The following is an 18880-nucleotide window of genomic DNA, read 5'->3' on the forward strand; positions in this document are numbered from 1 at the left end:
AAGGACTTTGTTCTCAACAAGAATAAATTTGACAGGTACAAACATGATGATAAGCATAACTACTGGCTTTTGTGTCATAACATAATTTCACTTTTTTGTAACATTTTATTCCTGTGACATATTTCTGTTTGAGAGCCCGAGCAGAGCCGTCTGCTGGTGAATTTTCGAAACAACTTCCCATCTCATTATAATCTTTTGGCAAAGTTACAAATAATTTGCATGTCAAGGAGACTTTACACAGAGAAGTTACTCTCTTATTCTGCTGGGTTTTTTGTTTATGTGTTTTTTGTCCCTTTGTGAACCCAGTCTCTCCCTCCTTATCTGCTCATAGCCTTGAGGAATTAGGCCATGGTAGCCTGTTACACAGTCTCTCGCTAAGAAAATAGGGTGGTTGTCTCGTTAGCCTCTCCTTGATGTAGACTTTGTGCTCTTAAAACAGGTTGGTGTTGAAGTTGTTTGAGTTTGCTCTCTGAATTGATCAGGGGTAATTGAGCATGGCTGTACAGAGAGTCTCACACAGTGCCCGTGCTGCAATAATGAGACTCTATATTTAGCCATAAGATGTCTCTTACATCAGACATCCCGCTCTTTAGCACAGGGGGGAAATTGAACAACGCTGTTTATGTGGTGAAAGTTGCGGGGCACGACGTTGTGTTGCTGTTTTTGTAAATCATTTGCTGAAACCGGCACTGAGGAGAGGACTGACTAATGCAGCAGGCAGCGATAAGGAGACATGGGGTGAAGCTTCTTGTTAATACGAGGAAAAGATAAAAGGTGCAATCCCCAGAGAACACAGTAGCAACACGGAGGGAAAATAGATTTATTCAGGAGTGCAGATGTCACACCAGGGGAAGGGGGGATGAATCGAGAGAAGATGAAGAGCAGGAAGCAAACCACAGGGAGATAAAGAGGGAGTGTGGAGAATAGACAGAGGGCCCAGACATTTTTAACCAGCTTAAGGAGGTAGTTACACACAGAAGACCTCATCCTCCAAGAGACCTGGCACAGATGGGCGTGGCAGGAGGAGCAGGGGAGAAAATAACATTTTTGAAGAGAGGGAATCTATTTCCTTACCAGCAAGTCTTTACTAATCTTGATTGGGCACTGAAGTGTGATCCTGCTTGGGGTGATGAGGAGGAAGTGTGAGACTGCGAAGGTTAAGATGGAAGGAGTGTGGGAAGACGAGGAGAGAAAGATACAGGAAGGAGGTGAAAGAGAAACGGGAGGGGAAGAGGACGGAGATCCTGTAGCGATTGAAATGTCAGCGTTCACAGAAGCAGATACACACCTGCCAAGTACATACACACATTCACACACACACAGGGCTCACCTGCATCTTCACAGGTCTGTGACACTTATTAAAGAAGACAAACCAAACCCAAAACATAAATAGCAGAAGTGCCCACAGACCAAAGTGACAGGATGACATAAGGTGCGATGTCTCCATACCCAGCATGTGTCATATATCATCAATCTTTATACCAACTCATAACTCTCATTTTTCTCTCCTCTCCTCACTCCTTCCATCTTTTCATCCCTCCCTTCGACTCCCTGCCCTCAGCAGTCCAGACAGTGGCTGTTTTATTTATGACTGTGCTGAACGCTGTTTTGACCAGCCTGTGTTTGAGACGGGGGACAAACAATCCAACAGTAAACATTACTGACAGGGCTGTTACTTGCTGTGCCGCTGTCGTACGCACTTTTTTCCCACTGTTTTGGCCCCCCTGGTCTACCTGCAGGGGCCCGTCCGCCTCCACACGTGTCAGAAGACGCTAGTTTCTGCTTTCACTTCGGATCACTTAAAAGTGTCTGAGGTGCTGGGAAATGTTGTCATCCAAAAGCTGTGTTTGTTCTGCGAGAGCTCTCTGGCAGGAGTTGCTGACGTGCTGTGTGGGTGTCCTATATAGAAAGCAGCATGATCAGCACGTTTTAAAGCATGCTATCACAGGACGGAGATGATTTGGATATTTTCAACTATGGCTGGGGATTAAGTGTACCAGGACTTTGCTTCTGTTCTATTTTCTCCCTGTGAGGGTAAGTGTTTGAGTGTGTTTTAGCTCATGTGTTAGAGTGTGGGAGTAAAAACAAGAGTATCCAGCTCTTGCCCCAAGCATCTCTGTAATGTGTGTCTACAGTATGGATGGGGAATGTCAGACCTTGTTGCTCTAACTCTCTATGAAAAGCTCATCAACTGGTTGTTTAGCCAGAGGGAAAGGTCACCTCAGCTTCCACCACATCCCTGTGGCCCTTCTCTCCCACTCTCCTCTCGCTTGAATTGTGGTGAAATCCTTTCTGTCGTCTCTCATAAGTGAAGAAAAACTGGAAGAAGGAGAGATCTGAGAGAGTGCGGTCAAGTTCTGGCTGCAGATGGGGCAAAAACCCTGGAGGAAGAGGAGGGAGTGAAGACGAGATGATGCAAGAGAAGCTGTGAAAAAAACAGTATTTATAGAGAGCAGATAAAACAGCATCCCGACTTCTTTTTGCTTATTCACCCTGCCGGCCTCCTGGAATAGATAATATAACAGCAGATATATTTGTCACTTTCTTTAACCGCCTGACGGGAGATGACGCACACACAGACAGCTGCAAACACAGGCGGGACAAAACAGGTTGTCTGTTTACTCTCTTTCATTTTGCGCCTTGCCTGAAAATTGCTGCGAGTTCCAGAAAATGTCACGTCCTTGATCTCTTTGCACCACTACACACTGGTGCGTAGACGGGGCTGTGTGGACGGGACGTACGCAGAGGGGGGGAATTGAAGAGACGGGGTTTACAGCTGAGACGGGGCTGCGCGCGTAAGATAATGCTGCAGCCTTTGATGGGGCCTGGCCCTCCTCTGCTGGAGAGCACAAGCCGCTCCGCCTCAAATGGATCTCCACTGTGGACTCCATTGGTAATGATTGGATTTAGTTACGGAGCAGAAATGGTTTGCCGATGATAATGATAACAGATGCGATGGGAGTTAGTCAGCCACTTAGGGTCGAGGGATTGTATCGATGCGCTGCCAGACTGCAAATTTCCCCTTGGACTTGGAGGTCTCTGTCTCTCTGGCTTGATAAAAGTTGATGGCAGAGGTTGATAGAATGCTACCTATGATCGCATTGTGTATGATTGTGGTTTGGTGACAGTAATGAAGATGTAGTGCAGCACAGATGGAGGACAGAGCTCCATAAGCAACTTTCTATAAGGAAGGAGAGGAGAAACTAAAAGGTAGGGGTGATGGAGTTCAGGGGGAGAGGAAGGGGAAGTTTTTTTCTCTGACATAAAGAATGAGAGGCAATCAGCGGGGGGCACAGAGTAGAAAACTGAAGTGAAAGAGATAGAGCAGTGCAAATAACAGACTCTCTGCAAAGATGACAGTCAGGAAGGGGAACTCTTTTAAGTGTTGGTAGCATGTAGACAGAGGAGGGGAGCTGAAGAGAGCAAGAGATGGAGCGAGAGCAGAGGATGAGGACTCAGGAGACGGAAGATGAAGGTAGAGACTATAAAGTTCAGCTAGATGAGAGTGAAGGAGAGAGCGTATGGGGGGATGGAGTGAGGAGGATGAGCACGGAGAAGGGGGAGGGGAGGGAAATATTTTCTGTGTGCTGCTGAAGCGGAGTCAGGAGGTTGTCATGGTGATAGCAGGGTGAGAAAGAAATGGGAGGCAGGGGTATTGACACCTAGGCCGAGGCACTGGGTAGAAATTCACACACACACAGGTTCACAAATAAACACTGGGCAAACATAATGAATCATGCATGATAATACTGACCTGTCACATCCCTTAGCAAACACACTCCTTTACACACTATTACACACACACAAGTGAAGCATAACAATAGCCTTGACCAGGTATGAAGCCACCATAACACCATGCAAACTCTGTTTCCCACGTCTCTCTGTTTTCTTTTATTCCCCTTCAGACGGATTTGAATGGCAGGCAAATTCCCCTACACTGACTCGTCTTGCCAGACAATTACCTAAACCAACCCTTGCTGTCTGCTGCTACGTGTCTGTGTTTTTTTTTTTTTTTTGATGCATGCAGGCTGGAGCAACGAGTGTGTTTGTGTGTGTGTGTTTTCACATATCTAAACGTTGCTGTTTTTCCCGTGTGTGTTGATGACAGGGAGATGAGAGCAGCAGAAAAAAGCTGAGATAGAGACAAGAAGCAGCAGCTTCAGCGAGACACGGGTTTGTGAGCCCGCTCACACACTTATGTAATAAACATTTCTTTTTGTTTATGGATTTTTTTTTTCAAACCAAACTTGTGCTGGATAAAGCCACAGAGAAAAACGCAAGACTGCAGATCTTCTGAAAAGATATCAAACATCCTCTGACATCGATCCAATTTTTTGAACACCAAAAGTTTTAAAAGTGAATTTCTTTGGCTTATAAGTAGAGTGAGTTAGAGAGATTTCATCTTTGATGAAGATGACTCTTTCTACGTTTAAACAAATCAACTCCAACTGAAATTATGTTAACTGGTGTGAGAGGTTCTGCAAATCAGACAAAAAGATTATCTTGAATTTGTAAAGATCTTGGGTAAATGCCCGTCCTGGTGAAAGAAGGAGAAGGACTGAAACATTCAGCAAAGCACAGCTCAGCAGGAAGCAGGAATAATTTACATACTGGACAACAAATAAATCAATAACATTGTTTATTCATAATGTAAGCACTTAAAATTCCAACAAAGGAAGAGAGCCTAATAGTAGATTAGGATTAATTGTTCCACATTTTATAGACTTGTGATAATTCCATTTTATTTATTCATCCGTCTCTTCCCCTCCTCATTCCTTTCATCCATACACAACCCATTATCTTCCTGTTCTGTTTCCACTTGATAGGCATTTACTAGCTGTTTAGGGGCGGTGGATCTCCTTGCTCATCCCCAGAAGACCTTGGATTTGATTAGATGAGGAGCACTTAAGGGGATGTGCTGCTTCTGCAACTTTTTAACAAAGTTAATGGGATTGCACAGAGGCTGTTGTTGCCCTGGTTAATCATTCTGAAGACGTGAATCAAAATGTTTGGTGAGCTGATCTGCAAAAACTTTCTCTTGCATCATACGGTTAACTTTCAACTAGGGCTGCAGCTATTGAATATTTTAGTATTTGAGTATTCTACTGAAAATCCCATCAAGTAATCGAGTAATCGAGTAATCGAGTAATCGAGTAATCGAGTAATCGAGTAATCGAATAAAATACATTTTTGTTTAGTTAAAGAGCAGTTATTTTTCAAATGAAAGTTTTTCTCTTTAAGAAATAGAATTTTCTGATACAGCATGTGAATAAGAGCACTTGCTTTGGTAGCTCCAAAATTTGTAAACACACTTTGACACATTTTTTGTGCCTTGTACATCTCATCAAATGTTGCAGACCCAAATGGCACCCGTTTCGTAGAATGACCCATTAGTCTCCAAACTCCAGAAAAGAAGCTAGATTTGTTGCTAGTTGCTATTTTGTATAAGAGTTTGCTTGAGGGGTCTGAAAACTCTCTTAATATGGCCTCAGCTCTATTTGAAATACCACTCTTTGATATTTTTAAAATTAAACGATTCCTCGAGGCGGAGAAAATGACTCGAGTATTTTTTGTAATCGAGTACTTCGAATCATTCGAGGAATCGTTTCAGCTCTACTTTCAACACCTGGTTGCTTGTGTAAGTGTTTTTCTAAGAGCTGCATGGTTTGCCTTCGTTGTTACTTTGCAGTTGTGTGTATTTCTCTTTTCCATTACTGTGTTCTTTAACAATCTGTGCAAGGCTTTAAGCATGTTTGATGTATGTTTTTATTTACAGACCCTTTGCTTTCATGTCAGACCCCCCTCAGGTCTTGACTTCTCTGGTGCCAGACTAGAAAAAGCTTTCCCCACAGTCGATGTGCCACTGGGGCTCTTCCATGCAAATAGGTTAGCAAAGCACTATGTGTGACCTTGCCCTGCCAGCAGCTCATTTCCCTGAAGTGGTGGAAAAGACAGGATTACATCCATCCTAAGGAGACCTTGACAAATGTTTCTGACAAAGTAACTCTGAGCAAGCAGCCGTTGGCAGGGGAAGCTCTGAGCCAGAAACACCTTTTTTTTAAGCGTCATGTAAGCAATGAACCTGTGGTTAATACCCTGAAATAGAGACAGAAATCTCCTCAAAGTAGGAGCCATGTTTTCAGGTCAATCAAATATGACTTACATTACAGCTTTTCTCTCTAGCATGAAATTTCACAGCATCTACCTGTTGTGCTGGAGGTTGTAGGTCACGTAAACACACCCCGCCCCTCTCCTCAGGGTGTGGCGTGCTGAGTCTCCCAAGGTAGAAGGCCAGTGTCCTTGCGTGTCACAAAACCTGCAGGCGGCTTTGTCCTTCAATGCTATATGGGCCACTTATCACCTCACCCTAGGGACCACTCCCTCCTCGTCGTCCTCCTTCTCTCTGTCTGCTGAATGACTGAGTGCACTGCCCCTCCTCAGACATCACAACCTGTAACAGCCAACACAAACCAACCACTGCCAGCGCACTTCACTTCCAGGAGACCACACACACACACACACACACACACACACACACACACACACACACACACACACACACAGTCAAACACACACATATGCTCCCTTTCATTTCAACACTTATCAACTAACCTCAACATTACAGGCTTCTCTTTCAGCCGCATACATTTCTCCTGCTGATCAATAATGAATGTTTGCACGGCTGACTTGAATAACAATGAAGCCTCATCTTTCAGTCATATTAATTCTTAATATTTTGTTTTTCTCACATATATTTGGATATTTCTGAGTATTGGATAGCTGGGCATCTGCATCTGCACTGGTTTCCCTCTGGTGCTGTTGCATGCTGTGTGTGTTGTTATAACCACTTTGCCATCTCCAGCCTTGTTAAGCTGCTGCGTCTGGTTGCAGGGCTACCACTGTCAGATACTCTACTGATGTCAGCTCCTTTTTTTTTTCTAACTGGGCTGCCGGGCTCCAGTGTGATCCCCAAAGGCTTTACTAACACACTCACATAAAACCTCCTTTCCAGCAGTCTGATCCCCCTTTAATTTTCTCTCTGAGGAATGAATAACAGCACACAATGCGTTTACTGAAGGATCTCCACTGAGCTCCTCTTCCCCATACAGCATAAATATCTCAGCAAAGGTAAAGAGAGGGAAGAAAGTGAAAGTGGCAGTGAAGGTCAAAATGCATGTCAGTATTGAAAAAAAGACGTCAGTGAAGCTACAGCTTCAGGAGAAAAGGGGGAGAGGCTGACTGTGAGAGATAAAGGGAGAGCGCGGGGAGTATAGGACAGAGGAGGGGACAGCAGGGAGGAGGAAGAGGGAAGGTCACTACTAATGGCTCTTCCACGTAATTTCATAATGTCATGATTGCTTCTATTTACTTACACAAACCCATTAACTTTGTGCTCTATAACCACTGCACCATTCTGCCATAAAGGAGGCTCATGAGCTGCTCATGTTCATTGTTTCATGTTCCTGCTGCACTCATGTGCAAAACAATGTTCACGTGTGGACGGGTGCACGGGGGGTTGCATGCATCGCGTCTTATATCTTCTGCCTGACACAGAGGGTGTGTCCATAATTACTGCGCTTTGTGCTGCAGGCGCACAATCTGACTGATGCTGCTGCTAATGAAGCAAATGACGCCCAAAGGAGAGCAATGTGTGATAGTTTATGCTTTAGTGTGTGAGTGTGTTTTTTTTGTTTTATGATGCTGAACACATATGTTCCTTCTTTTAGTCCAAAGAAAATCTGTTTCCTTGTTGTTTGTGTTTTTTCCCTGGGAGACTGTTTTCCTTCATGATGCATAATTACATAAATTGAATGCAAATGAGGAAGAAATTCAATACTGCAGCAAAGCTACCATATTGTGATTATCTAACAGTAGAAAACAAAAAGTGTGCAGTGATGAACTTATCTCACCAAACACAAACTGTTCTGCCTCGTTCTCAGTATTTTTCTGTTTGTCCATCGCTGCCATACATAATTTCCTGTGACTACCTGAGTGACAGGCAGGCCATACGCAAATTAGCTTATCAATCCTAGACTTAAGTGACCAGCAGCTTACAAGCTCAAAACAGAGAGGCCTGGAGGCAGCTCTCCATCTGCAGGACTGGATCCATTAACTGACAGGAGAGATTAGCTGACCTGCTGACACGTGGGCTGATCTTCCACTGATACACACCAGCAGACACACACACATACGGGGAATCTGATACACTCTTACATCAGGGTAACACCCCTGTTTGTGATCAGAGCAGAGCTCTTACTGGTCAGCAACCCCATGATCAGATTTGCCTCCTCACGTCTGTCATTAATCTTTTTTTTTTTTTAAAGCAATTAGGGATGTCCCGTCACCTTTTTTTTGCTCCTGATCCGATTCCGATTTTTTTATTCTGAGTATCTGCCGATCCCGATATTTCCCGATCCGATCTTTCAGCAATGCATTAAGAAAAAAGAAAAGAAAAAAACTCCTACAAGTTGTCCTTTGAGTTTTTTTTATTTTATTTAAATGAAGGTATCATTCTAGCCAACATGGATATAGCTTTTTTTCTCCACTGCATTGGATCAACAAAATAAAGATAAAGCTTCTCAGTGGTGCACCACAAGATAACCTTGTACGTGTGTGACAATAAGGTTGCAATTTCTTGTTTGCAATATCATTGTACTTGATATAATGACAAAATAAGTTATATTTTAAAATGAATGATGACGTTCTATTACACATATTTTAATTAAAAACCAGAACTAAGGCCCCAGGCTTTTTCCGATTCCCTCTCCCCCGATCTCCGATCGTTAAAAAATGCCCCAATCCCGATCACGTGACCGGATTGGGACATCCCTAAAAGCAATATTTCCCTCCGTGTCCCTTTCCTCTTGCTTCTCCCGTGCCTTCGCTTTCTGTCAATTTCCAGACTTTCTGTTGTTGACTTGTTGTCATCCTCCCCTTTGATCTCCTGCAGGTGCCGCCCATCTTTCATTTACTCTGTTTACCTTCCACTCTCACTCCTTCCTTCCATCTTTCCATTCACCTCTTCGACCATCACAGTCTAAATGAGTCCACTCCCTTCCCCTTGAATAATTCACCACTTCTTTTATTCTACTATTCCCACTGTGTCTTAAGGGGCAAAACATCAATAAATAAATCACGTCAGAGGTAGCTGCTCTTGTTGTCTTGGCAGTGGAGGGAAGGTCTGTGTGAGTTTACTGATGTATGAAGAAGACTGATAGTAAAAATTTGTAATGAACTCCAGGAATCATAAGTGAGTAGTTCACTTCATGAATATTTGAAAAAAAAATCAGGAAGGCCGCAGACCTTTTTCAGTGTTTTTAAGTAGTATAGATGGGAAGAAATTCAGTGTTTGTAACCACACATGAATTGGAGTGTATGTGTGTGTGTGTGTTTTCAAGAGGAAGCCTGTCAGTGTGCCCGTAAATGGTAGAGCATGTGTACGTGCGTGTGCATACGTAAGCGATACCGCAAACCTGTTAGTGTCCATGTGTGTGAATAACTGAATTTGTATGTACAAGGGTGGGATGCAGCGAAGACCCTGTTGTCATGGCAACCAGGAGAGAGAGAGAGAGAGAGAGAAGGAGAGAGGTTGGGAGAGAGTGTGTGGTAGCCCTCACGGCTCCTCTGACAGCCTTTATTTCTCCAGCTTTGTGTCACTCCAATATTAACCCCTAACCTTTGACAGAACAAAGGTGGGGGAGGGGAGGGGGCGGGGCCTCAGGAGGAGGGAAAGAGGAAAATATTGCAATATTTTGCCACTTTGACATATGTGGGAGTTGCAAAGTATCCACCAGTTGGGCGTATGCTAATGGTGTTGCTGATGAATGTGCTGTCTATGTGCCCTGATCAAGATAGCTCATAGCTCTTGCAGCTTTTTTTTCTTACAGCAAATTTCCATTTGAAGTTGACGATAGATCAACCAACAAAATGCACGTTTGTTGCATTAAACCAAGAGTACTGCACCACAATAGCTTTAGCTTCCCACTGTTTCAAAGCCCTTTCCTCTCAAGTCACAAATATTGAATTAATCAGCAGAGATGCCTATTGTCCAAGCGAGAGTGCTACCGCAGCAGTTTATTGAATTAATGGAGAGAAAAGTGGTGAGTGTAGAAAGAAGAGAGGGAGGATGAGGGACTGGGAATGTGCTGTGAAATGTGATCGAAGGGGAATTGAAGAAAGCTTTTAGTGTCAGATACCAAGGGGGTCTGCGAGATTACAGAGACAGAGAGAGAGGTGACAGGAAAATAGGAACATATCGCTCTCCAACTGTTCCTATTGGAAGGTTTGGCTCCTCAGTGGAAGCACTTTTTGAAAAAATGAGAAAAGATAGAAGGAAATGCAGTCTTCACTGCACTGGATGATTAAATACACCTGGGTGTTAAAGTGAATCGTGGAGCTGAGCAGGACCAGGTATTATTGCACATGATTTGTGGTATTTTTCTGCTGGAGCGACAAAGTGGGTCTGAGACTCGTCTCACTGCAACAGGCTCATGCATTAAGCATGATCCTGCTACAGAGAGGAAGAAGGGAGACAGACAGACAGACAGACAGAGAAAAAACACCAGGTACATGGACGGACAGTATCTGTCTGGGACCAGACCGAATGTATGGCGAGGGGCATGAATGAATTATGAATTTGGGTGAATTTAGGGCAAATTGTGCCGACAGGAAGGAGATTTCTATGAATAATTCACTCTGTAGGGGGCCCTGATGAACCCACCCCCCACCAGCATCACCTTGTTTTCAGACCCCCTCCTCACTTTGCCATTGACCCTTAAAATCTTTCACTGCTTCACCATTTAATCGCTCTCAGTCCATTTTTCTAAATGAGTTCTTTCTGTATGTCTAAATCACCGCTCCCTCTTGTCCTTCTGTCTGTCTCTTTTCAACCTGATGTTCAACCAGACAGACGCACCCTGGGGGGGTGTAGGGGGTAAGGAGGGGCATGTGTTCATTTATTTTTCTTTCCCTCCTCCTCCTGTCCCACGTCCTCTCCCTGTACACATCTTCACAGCTGGAGGTAGTTAATATTTAAAAGCAAAGGCATGACAGGACACAAGACCTGCAAATATGTTTGAACACACCCAAAAACACACACATACACACACACTCATGCACAGATCTTCTTGTGGAAGCGATCAGTATTCACATTCTGGTCTCAAAGTGTTGAAAGAAAACACACCAGGCTACATTTATCAGCAGCACAGCTCCTCACACGGATATGTGAGGATGCGAGGCAAACAGCAGAAGTCCCTCATGTATATGTGGGCGGTTGGCATGATGGGGATCAGAAAATGTGTGAAACTTAAAACATGATTTGACTCAAGAGGCTTGATGCGAGTGTGTTGCTCCCCCTTTACTAAACACACAGCCTATTCAGCACATGAAGTCCTTGGCAACACCCAACATGTCTACTTAACACTAATTACTGCATTTTGCAGAGGAAAGAGGGTGCAATATTGGATTTAATGTATGACAGGGGTGTCTACACCACAGTGGTGCAGCAATAAAAGCCTACTAATGAAAACAACACTTATAGTATAATATGATAGTTTGACTTATTTATGTTTAAACAAGCAGAACGCCGACATTCAAGCAGACGTTCATGAATTATTGAAGGGGTTGCAGAATTGACTCTTTTGATTTGGCTGGTTTGATACACGGCCTGTTGGCAGCTAATTTTCTACGCTTAGGCTTTCTCGCAGAAAAAAGAGACAACCACGCCCTCGAATCTCAACACATGAATGGCTCACTTTGCAGCCTCCCTATGATTGAATGTCTTTTGATGGTGACAGTTGACATCCCAGTGGCGATAATAGTTTTTAAAAGCACTCAGAAACACTCTGCCAGGTCATTTCCCCCCAGCTGAAAGCAGCCATCTCAGGACTGACCTTTGACCCTGTCAAATGAAGCAGGTAACAGGGCCGGGATTGGATCCCTAACAGCTGCTGCGCAGAAAGCTGGAAGATGTGAAATCAGGCGTCTGCTGCGGTGTCAGTGTCCCTCAGCCTTGTGATAATGGAGCTCCATAAGGCTTCATGCTCGGCACATAGATAGGGTGTGTGTGTGTGTGTGTGTGTGTGTGTGTGTGTGTGTTTGTGTGTGTGTGTGTGTGTTAGGCCACATGAATTTGTAATATCAGCATGTTTGGGTGGCCAGGTTGGCCTCATTACACAGCAACCTTCATGCCACGTCTGTCTCTTTTTTCTTTCAGGGTGTCTCCCTCTTTCCCTCCTTTGACACACCCCTCCCAACTCATTATAGTGTTCCCCTTTACTGCGCCTCCTCTCCTCCTCAACACGACCAGAATATTCTCTGGCTTGGCCTGCCTCCTCCTGACTGAGGCCCAGTGGACCATGCCCTTTCAACTGTCTGATTTCTTTCACCAGACTGCTGGAGGTGTGTGTACGCCCGTCTGCCTGCCTTCCTTTCTGTCAGTGACTGGCGGCCTGACAAGCCACAGAGCGCCACATTGTTAGTCAGCCTACCGCTTGGGATGTGACACTGATAGCCAAGCGCCAACCTTAGACCACATTAACACCAGAACTAACACCCTGACTAGTCCTGCTTCATCCACCTGCCTCTAATGGCATCTTGGAGAAGCTGTTTAAGACCAGATCACTGTAATTGGCCCCGTGTCTCTGGAGAAAACAACCACTAAAGAAGCTGATGGAGGGGAAGCAAAAGAAAGAGATGAAGAAAGAGAGAACTAGCCATGCGCACTGATTGGAGGAGCTTGTATGAGTGTGTAGATGTGTGTGTGTGTGTGTATGCAAGTGGATGGGGAGGATTAGCGTCACAGCTGTCACCTTTTGTCATCCTTCCTATTCCTATTCCCCTCCTTCCACATCCCTCCACTCCTCTCATCACCTCGCACTCTCCCTCCTTCACTGTGCCTCCTTTTCCCAAACCCACTTTTCCTTCACTTTCCATCTTTAACACCCTCTGTCTCCTCTCTGTCTCTCTGTTGGCCTGTTGTGCTGCTTTTCTTACAAAGCGAGTAAGTGTATGGCTCATTTAATCCTAATGCTGTTAGTTTAAACTGCCTTATTAAGGGCTCAGCTTTCCATTGGTCTTTAATTATATCTAATTGGGCTCTGTTTATCTACTTAAATCCCACATTCCTGTTTCTCTTTCCAATAAATACTTCAACACAATTTTCTTTTTTACTAGAGAACATGGAAGGGTCCGTGTTAATTAACCATCAAACTATGATTTTCCACTTGATAAAAGATGAGTGATAATCACAGCTCTCCATCCTCTTCTTAACCTCCACTCTTCCCCCACCATCTACATCTTCCCTGACCTCCCCTCCACTTTCCAAGGTCACTCATCACTCCATTGTGGCATTGCCAACAAACAGCAGAGCACGGAGCCAGAGCTCTTTAATCAGGCTGCCATTACCGCAGAGCTGCCAAACAAGCATCCTCCCTCTATTATCTCTGTTTCCCTTTGTCTGGCGTGTACGTCTCAACCATGGTATGCTGTAACAGTTCTTTGTGTGTGATACTGAGCACTGTAAACAGTCAGCGGGCTGTGGGATGTAGTGTCACGGGGGAGGACAGCCTGCATGTTGTGGTGAGGACCCATTCCAAGGGTACAGATGGAGAACGGATAGACTCCTAGCAGGGGTGGTTTGCCTGGCTCACCACGACTGAAAGCATCTTTATCGCACACTTATCACAGCACTTTCGCCCAAGTACAGTACACAGCGTCCAGAGTGTCCAGACAAGCCCTGACTCGTCAACCTAATTATCAGCTGTATGTTCGTCTGTCTTGTGAACCATCTGATTTTACACCTCGTCACTCTGCATTAGTATGTCCACAGCCCATCTGGATACTGGGAAGCTCTGTTCAGCTTCTTGATGTGGTATTGTGTCCATCTGTCTCTCTGACTGGCCTTTCCATATGGGCCACTGGTCATGTAATAAGCCAAATGGAGAGGGAGCTTTGTTTTTTACAGGAACAGGTTCAGTGACAGGCGCTGTATGATTTTTTTGTATTGTTAACTCTTGATTGGTGTGATGAGTCCATGTCTCAGTCTGTGTATGAGTCTGACCACATGGCGCAGGGTGATTTTTCTCCCGTTCTGACACATGGCCCCGCTCTGCCCCTCCCTCTTGCTCCTCTCACCTCCCCCTCTCTTTTATCTTTCAGCGAGGAGACCAGCAGGAGGGCGTGGACCTGACCTGAAGAAAGGAGCGTCAAAAAAAAAAAAAAGGAAGAGGAAAAGAAATCAGGAGAGAACAAGAGACACCAAAGACGCCTCACGCTTGCTCTGCACAAGTGTGTGTGAGGTTGCCCTCTGTGCATTTTACTGCACGTGGTGGTTGTGAGCAGGTGGGACTTTGATGGGACAGTGAGCAATGCCTCACACACAGCGACAGCAGGTTGGCAGTAGGGGGCGGTGCTCCCCTCACCTCCCGCGCCTCCTCCTTCTTCTCTTTTCCTTTGCTGCCCAGCCCAGCCGAGCAGCCATACACATACCCCCCAACTGTGAGTACAGATTCACAGCCTACATTTCAGAGTGGTGGAGGCTGAACGCTTCCACGAGGTTCAAAGGTTTTATTTGTCGTGTTAATTACATTGTTGATCCATCAAAGCAGGCTAATAATCATCTTTCATCATAATTAATTAGAGCGTATCAGCAGAGTGAACATGTGTTTCTCTTTTACCAACCCCAGTATTTGGTGTTGGATTGCACTATTATTCTCTAAACTCAGCCCTGTCTGTTTTTCTTTTCTGTGAGCGCTCATCTGTGCCTGTGGTGTGCCTAATTACTTTGTAATTGATCCCCTCATACTCATTGATTAGTCCCTCTATTGATCCGGTTTCCTTGGCGAAAACCCGAATCTGTTTGGGTGGTAATTTGATCAACAGCTGAGTTACACAACAAAAATCCAGCAATGTTTTTCCTCATGCGCCCTCCTTTCTTCCTCCTCCTTGATTCAAAATGTGGGCATTAGAAAAACAGCAAAGCTTGTGGCCCTGCAGGGAAATCAATCATCATCTCCTCGGCTGTTGTGGGCCTGCCCACAGAGCTCCAATAAAGAGAGAGACAGAGAAAAAATGAGAATATTGTTTTGAACCGCTTGCCTTTGTTGTTCACTCTTTATCTAAGACTTGTTGAAATGAGTCACAATCCTTCACCTCCCCTTCACATTTCAAGAGTGTTTATGTACAAACAAGCAATTACACATGCGTGGACACACATGCCCTCATGCATGCGTAGCCTGTAAATGCTGATGAGATGCAGTAAATCTACAAACGTTATCCCCAAAGGAGTGAGGTGACACAGAGGTGAGAGGGCCAAGGAGGATGAAGGGAGGATGATGAGGAGGAAAGGAGGAGGAGCAGGTCAAAGAAGAAAAAGGTCAAGGTGTCCTCTGCCTTTCAATTAGTGAGCCCCGGCCATGTCGATGATGGGGATCAATAGAGGAGATACCTCAGAATCTGTGACAGAGAGGCCGGGTTGAAAGCTACGCTCCATTACAGGACACATCACACTGCTTTATCGTCCACGGATCATAATGGTTGTTCAATTATCAGTGAAACATCTATCTGTCTGCGCTGTAGCTACATCTTTATCTCTTTCTATGGTTCAGTCACTTCTTAGAGTTTATTCTAACTCTGTCTTTATTTGTTTTTCACTTAACTATGTCAAAGTCCTTCTTGTTTACAGTAACTAAAACATTTTTCCCCTCATTGCTTCTTTTCTCTGACCACTGGCGGATTAACAGACCATATAAGTGATCGTAAGTGCTTCCAACTTTATTGATATCCATCTGTCTTAATGCAGGTGCTGGCAAAGCTTATTGTAAACACTTTCATTATGCAGAGGTTATTTTCCTTTCATAAAACTCCTGTTGCACAGTGATGCACTTAAATGCAGCATTAGTCTGTTATGTGTCTGTTTTGCTTGTAAGTGTTTCCATGTGCATCCGTTTCACAGTGTCTTAGCTTGTGTTTGTGCCTTTGTATTTAAGAAGTGGGTGGTGTAAACATGCGCCTGGATTCATGTCCACTTTTGTTCTGCATATGAGAGTGTGTTGAGCCTCACTGGCTCCCATTAGGAGCAGGGAGAAGGACATTTAAGGAGCCGCTGTCTGCAAGGATGCAGCAGGGCTTTCAGATCAAAGACACAAGGAAATAAAGAGGAGTTAAAGCACTAAGCACCAGCTCCTCTCCTCCTCCTTAGCCAATAATGGAGCAGCGCCTGCAGCCCGAGCTTGAATTTGATCAGCTGAGGAAATGGGCTTATTTCCTTTATCAGTGGGAATTCTTTCATTAAACTCCCTCAGCCATCCTATCCGTCTTTTTCTGCATCTTTGTGAATCTACCCCTTGTTTGTTTTTTCTATTTCTGTCTCCCTTTTTGCTCAGCTTCTCACTAGCTCTGCATGTGCTCTCCCTCTGCTGCACTTCATCCATCTCCCCAGTCTTCTTTTCATGCACTGAAGCCCACCCCACCCATTCACCTACATAATGTACATTCATCTTTGAGTCTAACTCTGTTTCTTCTCCTTAAATTCAAAGACTATCGTACAAGTATCAAGCTGACCTCTTTTTCATGGCAAACAGCCTGACAGTAGATATTAAAGCAGAGAAGATTTAAATTTCTGTCTTTAAGTATCTGACGCCAGGACATAAAAACTGGACGTGGGTCGTAAAGGATGTAGGAGCATCAAACAGACTGGTTCAATACTGTAGTCACACCAAATCCCAGCATGCTGGTTTTTATGAGTCTGTTATCGAGGCTGTGCTTTATAGCTGTTATGGCCAGTGTTGACAGAGAAAGCAGAACCTCCTCTGCCGTCATTACTTTTTTCCCCCTGCTTCATTTCCCCACAGACACCTTCCTCTCCTCCTTCTCCCTGTCTCTGAATCTCAGGGTGCACCGTGCTGTGAATCTCTTTTGCATGAACTCTCCCTATTACATTATGCTTTATCAATTTCCTCTCATCCCAACCCATTTTCTCTGCCCGCTCTCATACTTCCACTCTTTTTTCTCGGCCTACATTTCAGCTTTTTCTCTGGGGAGTTTTTAAGTGATATTGACTGAATATACTTATCGGCAGCTGTTGAAGTTGAAAATGAGAGATCTCTGTTTTTTTTAAGGTCTGTGTGCTACAACAGAATGATACATGTGTGTATGTCAAAGCTTGAGTTATTGCTGCATGAAAGCAGGTCATGCTAAGACTGCAGAAGCGAGTGTGTGCATGTAATAGTGGAGGAAAGATGACTGGCTTACTGCGCGCTAATAAACCTGTGTCTCTGTTGGTCCTTTGCAGTGAAGCGGCCTCCAATGATCACCACACAGCCAGGGTCTGTCACGGTTTTTAGTGTTGAGGACCTCGTCATGAGCTGTGAAGCCACCGGCAACCCTCCACCCATGTTAGTCAGCAACACACACACACACACACACACACACACACACACACACACGCACACACTTACTAGTGTTGTTTTTGGCGACCTGTTTTAATTCTAGTTTTAGTCTAGTCTTTGTGTCAAACTATTATTTTAGTTTTTATTAGTTTTAGTCACATTTATACTCCTTTTAGTCAAGTCAAGTTTCAGTTGGCTAAAAGTCTGAGCATTGTAGTCTTATTGTAGTCAGAATTATCCATGATTATTTTAGTCTAGTTTTAGTCAATGAAAACTGGTGACATTTTAGTCTAGTTTTAGTCAGTGAAGATTGTACTTTAATCTCATCTCTATTGAGCAATGCAATTCTACTCAAAGGATAATTTCGTTTTATACAGCTTTTACATTATTTATAGAATGAAGTAGAACAAAATACTCACCCTGAAGGCTTTCCTGATCCAAGCAGTGCTTCGGGAGATATTTAGATCCAAAATCGTGCAGCGGACGTCCGTATAATGGGATCCATCGGGGCATAGACAGCGCTGCTCCTAAAACTGCATTAATCGTCCAAAAACTTGTGTTTTTCACCAATATTCCATCATGGTCCGCTCCAGGTTAGTCCTCTGCTGCAGTCTGTGTCACTCCAGACAGCGCTGTGTGGCTGTACTGACCTCTGAACTGACGAAGACTTTGTTGCATGCGCAGTACTCTCTGGAGAGCTGACTCCTTTCTTTGAGGGGCAAACGTAAACAAAGTCTTTGTCAGTTCAGACATCAGTACAGCCACACAGTGCTGTCTGGAGTGACACAGACTGCAGCAGAGGACTATCTCGGAGCGGACCATGATGGAATATTAGTGAAAAACATGAGTTCTTGGACGATTAATGCAGTTTTAGGAGCGGCGCTGTTTATGCCCCAATGGATCCCATTATACGGACGTCCGCTGCAAGATTTTGGATCTAAAAATCTCCCGAAGCACTGCTTGGATCAGAAGGCCTTCTGGGTGAGTATTTTGTTCTACTTTATTCTATAAACAATGTAAAAGCTGTATAAACCGAACTTATCCTTTAACCCACTTAATTTAGTACAAGTACTCAGTATGGAGAAGATGTAACCAAAATTTTCTCTAAGTCATCCATTTCACAAGTCAAACATGGATATCTTATTATTATATCATTGTTACCTTATAGACTCAAGAATATATTCAATTCCAGACACGGAAGATGCTCTGATTTGAAACAGCCGCTGAACTGCGACCCAGGAAATGGAAATAATACAAGATAAAAGTGATACTAAATGAACGCAATGACATTACGTCCCATCTCGTTTTGGTTAATGAAAATGAAGACGTATATTAGCAGAGTTTTCATCTTGTAAACCACATTTAGTCCTGTTTTTATTCGTCAACAATTTTACATTATATATTTAATTATAGTTTTAGTCATATGACCACCATTCATGTCCCGTCTCCTCCCGTTTCTGTCTCGTGATAAAGGTTCGTTGACGTTGATATTT

The 18880-nt window shown here is 44.1% G+C and overlaps 1 protein-coding gene across 2 annotated transcripts in view; it reads left to right on the top strand.

Annotated features, from left to right (window-relative positions):
• l1cama (L1 cell adhesion molecule, paralog a) overlaps positions 1 to 18880 on the top strand; it is a 43731-nt gene that overhangs the window by 8925 nt on the left and 15926 nt on the right. For both annotated transcript variants that reach the window (XM_074681343.1, XM_074681344.1), the window contains exons 3-5: positions 14158 to 14496; positions 15741 to 15755; positions 17291 to 17393. In XM_074681343.1, the coding sequence (XP_074537444.1) occupies positions 14367 to 14496; positions 15741 to 15755; positions 17291 to 17393 (248 nt within the window). In that variant the 5' untranslated portion in view covers positions 14158 to 14366. The remainder of the gene's footprint in view (positions 1 to 14157; positions 14497 to 15740; positions 15756 to 17290; positions 17394 to 18880) is intronic.

This window comes from Halichoeres trimaculatus, unplaced genomic scaffold (assembly GCF_033239565.1).
Source record: "Halichoeres trimaculatus isolate MK-OKI-2021-1 unplaced genomic scaffold, fHalTri1.1 fHalTri1_scaffold_11, whole genome shotgun sequence".
In the NCBI taxonomy this organism is placed as follows: domain Eukaryota; kingdom Metazoa; phylum Chordata; class Actinopteri; order Labriformes; family Labridae; genus Halichoeres; species Halichoeres trimaculatus.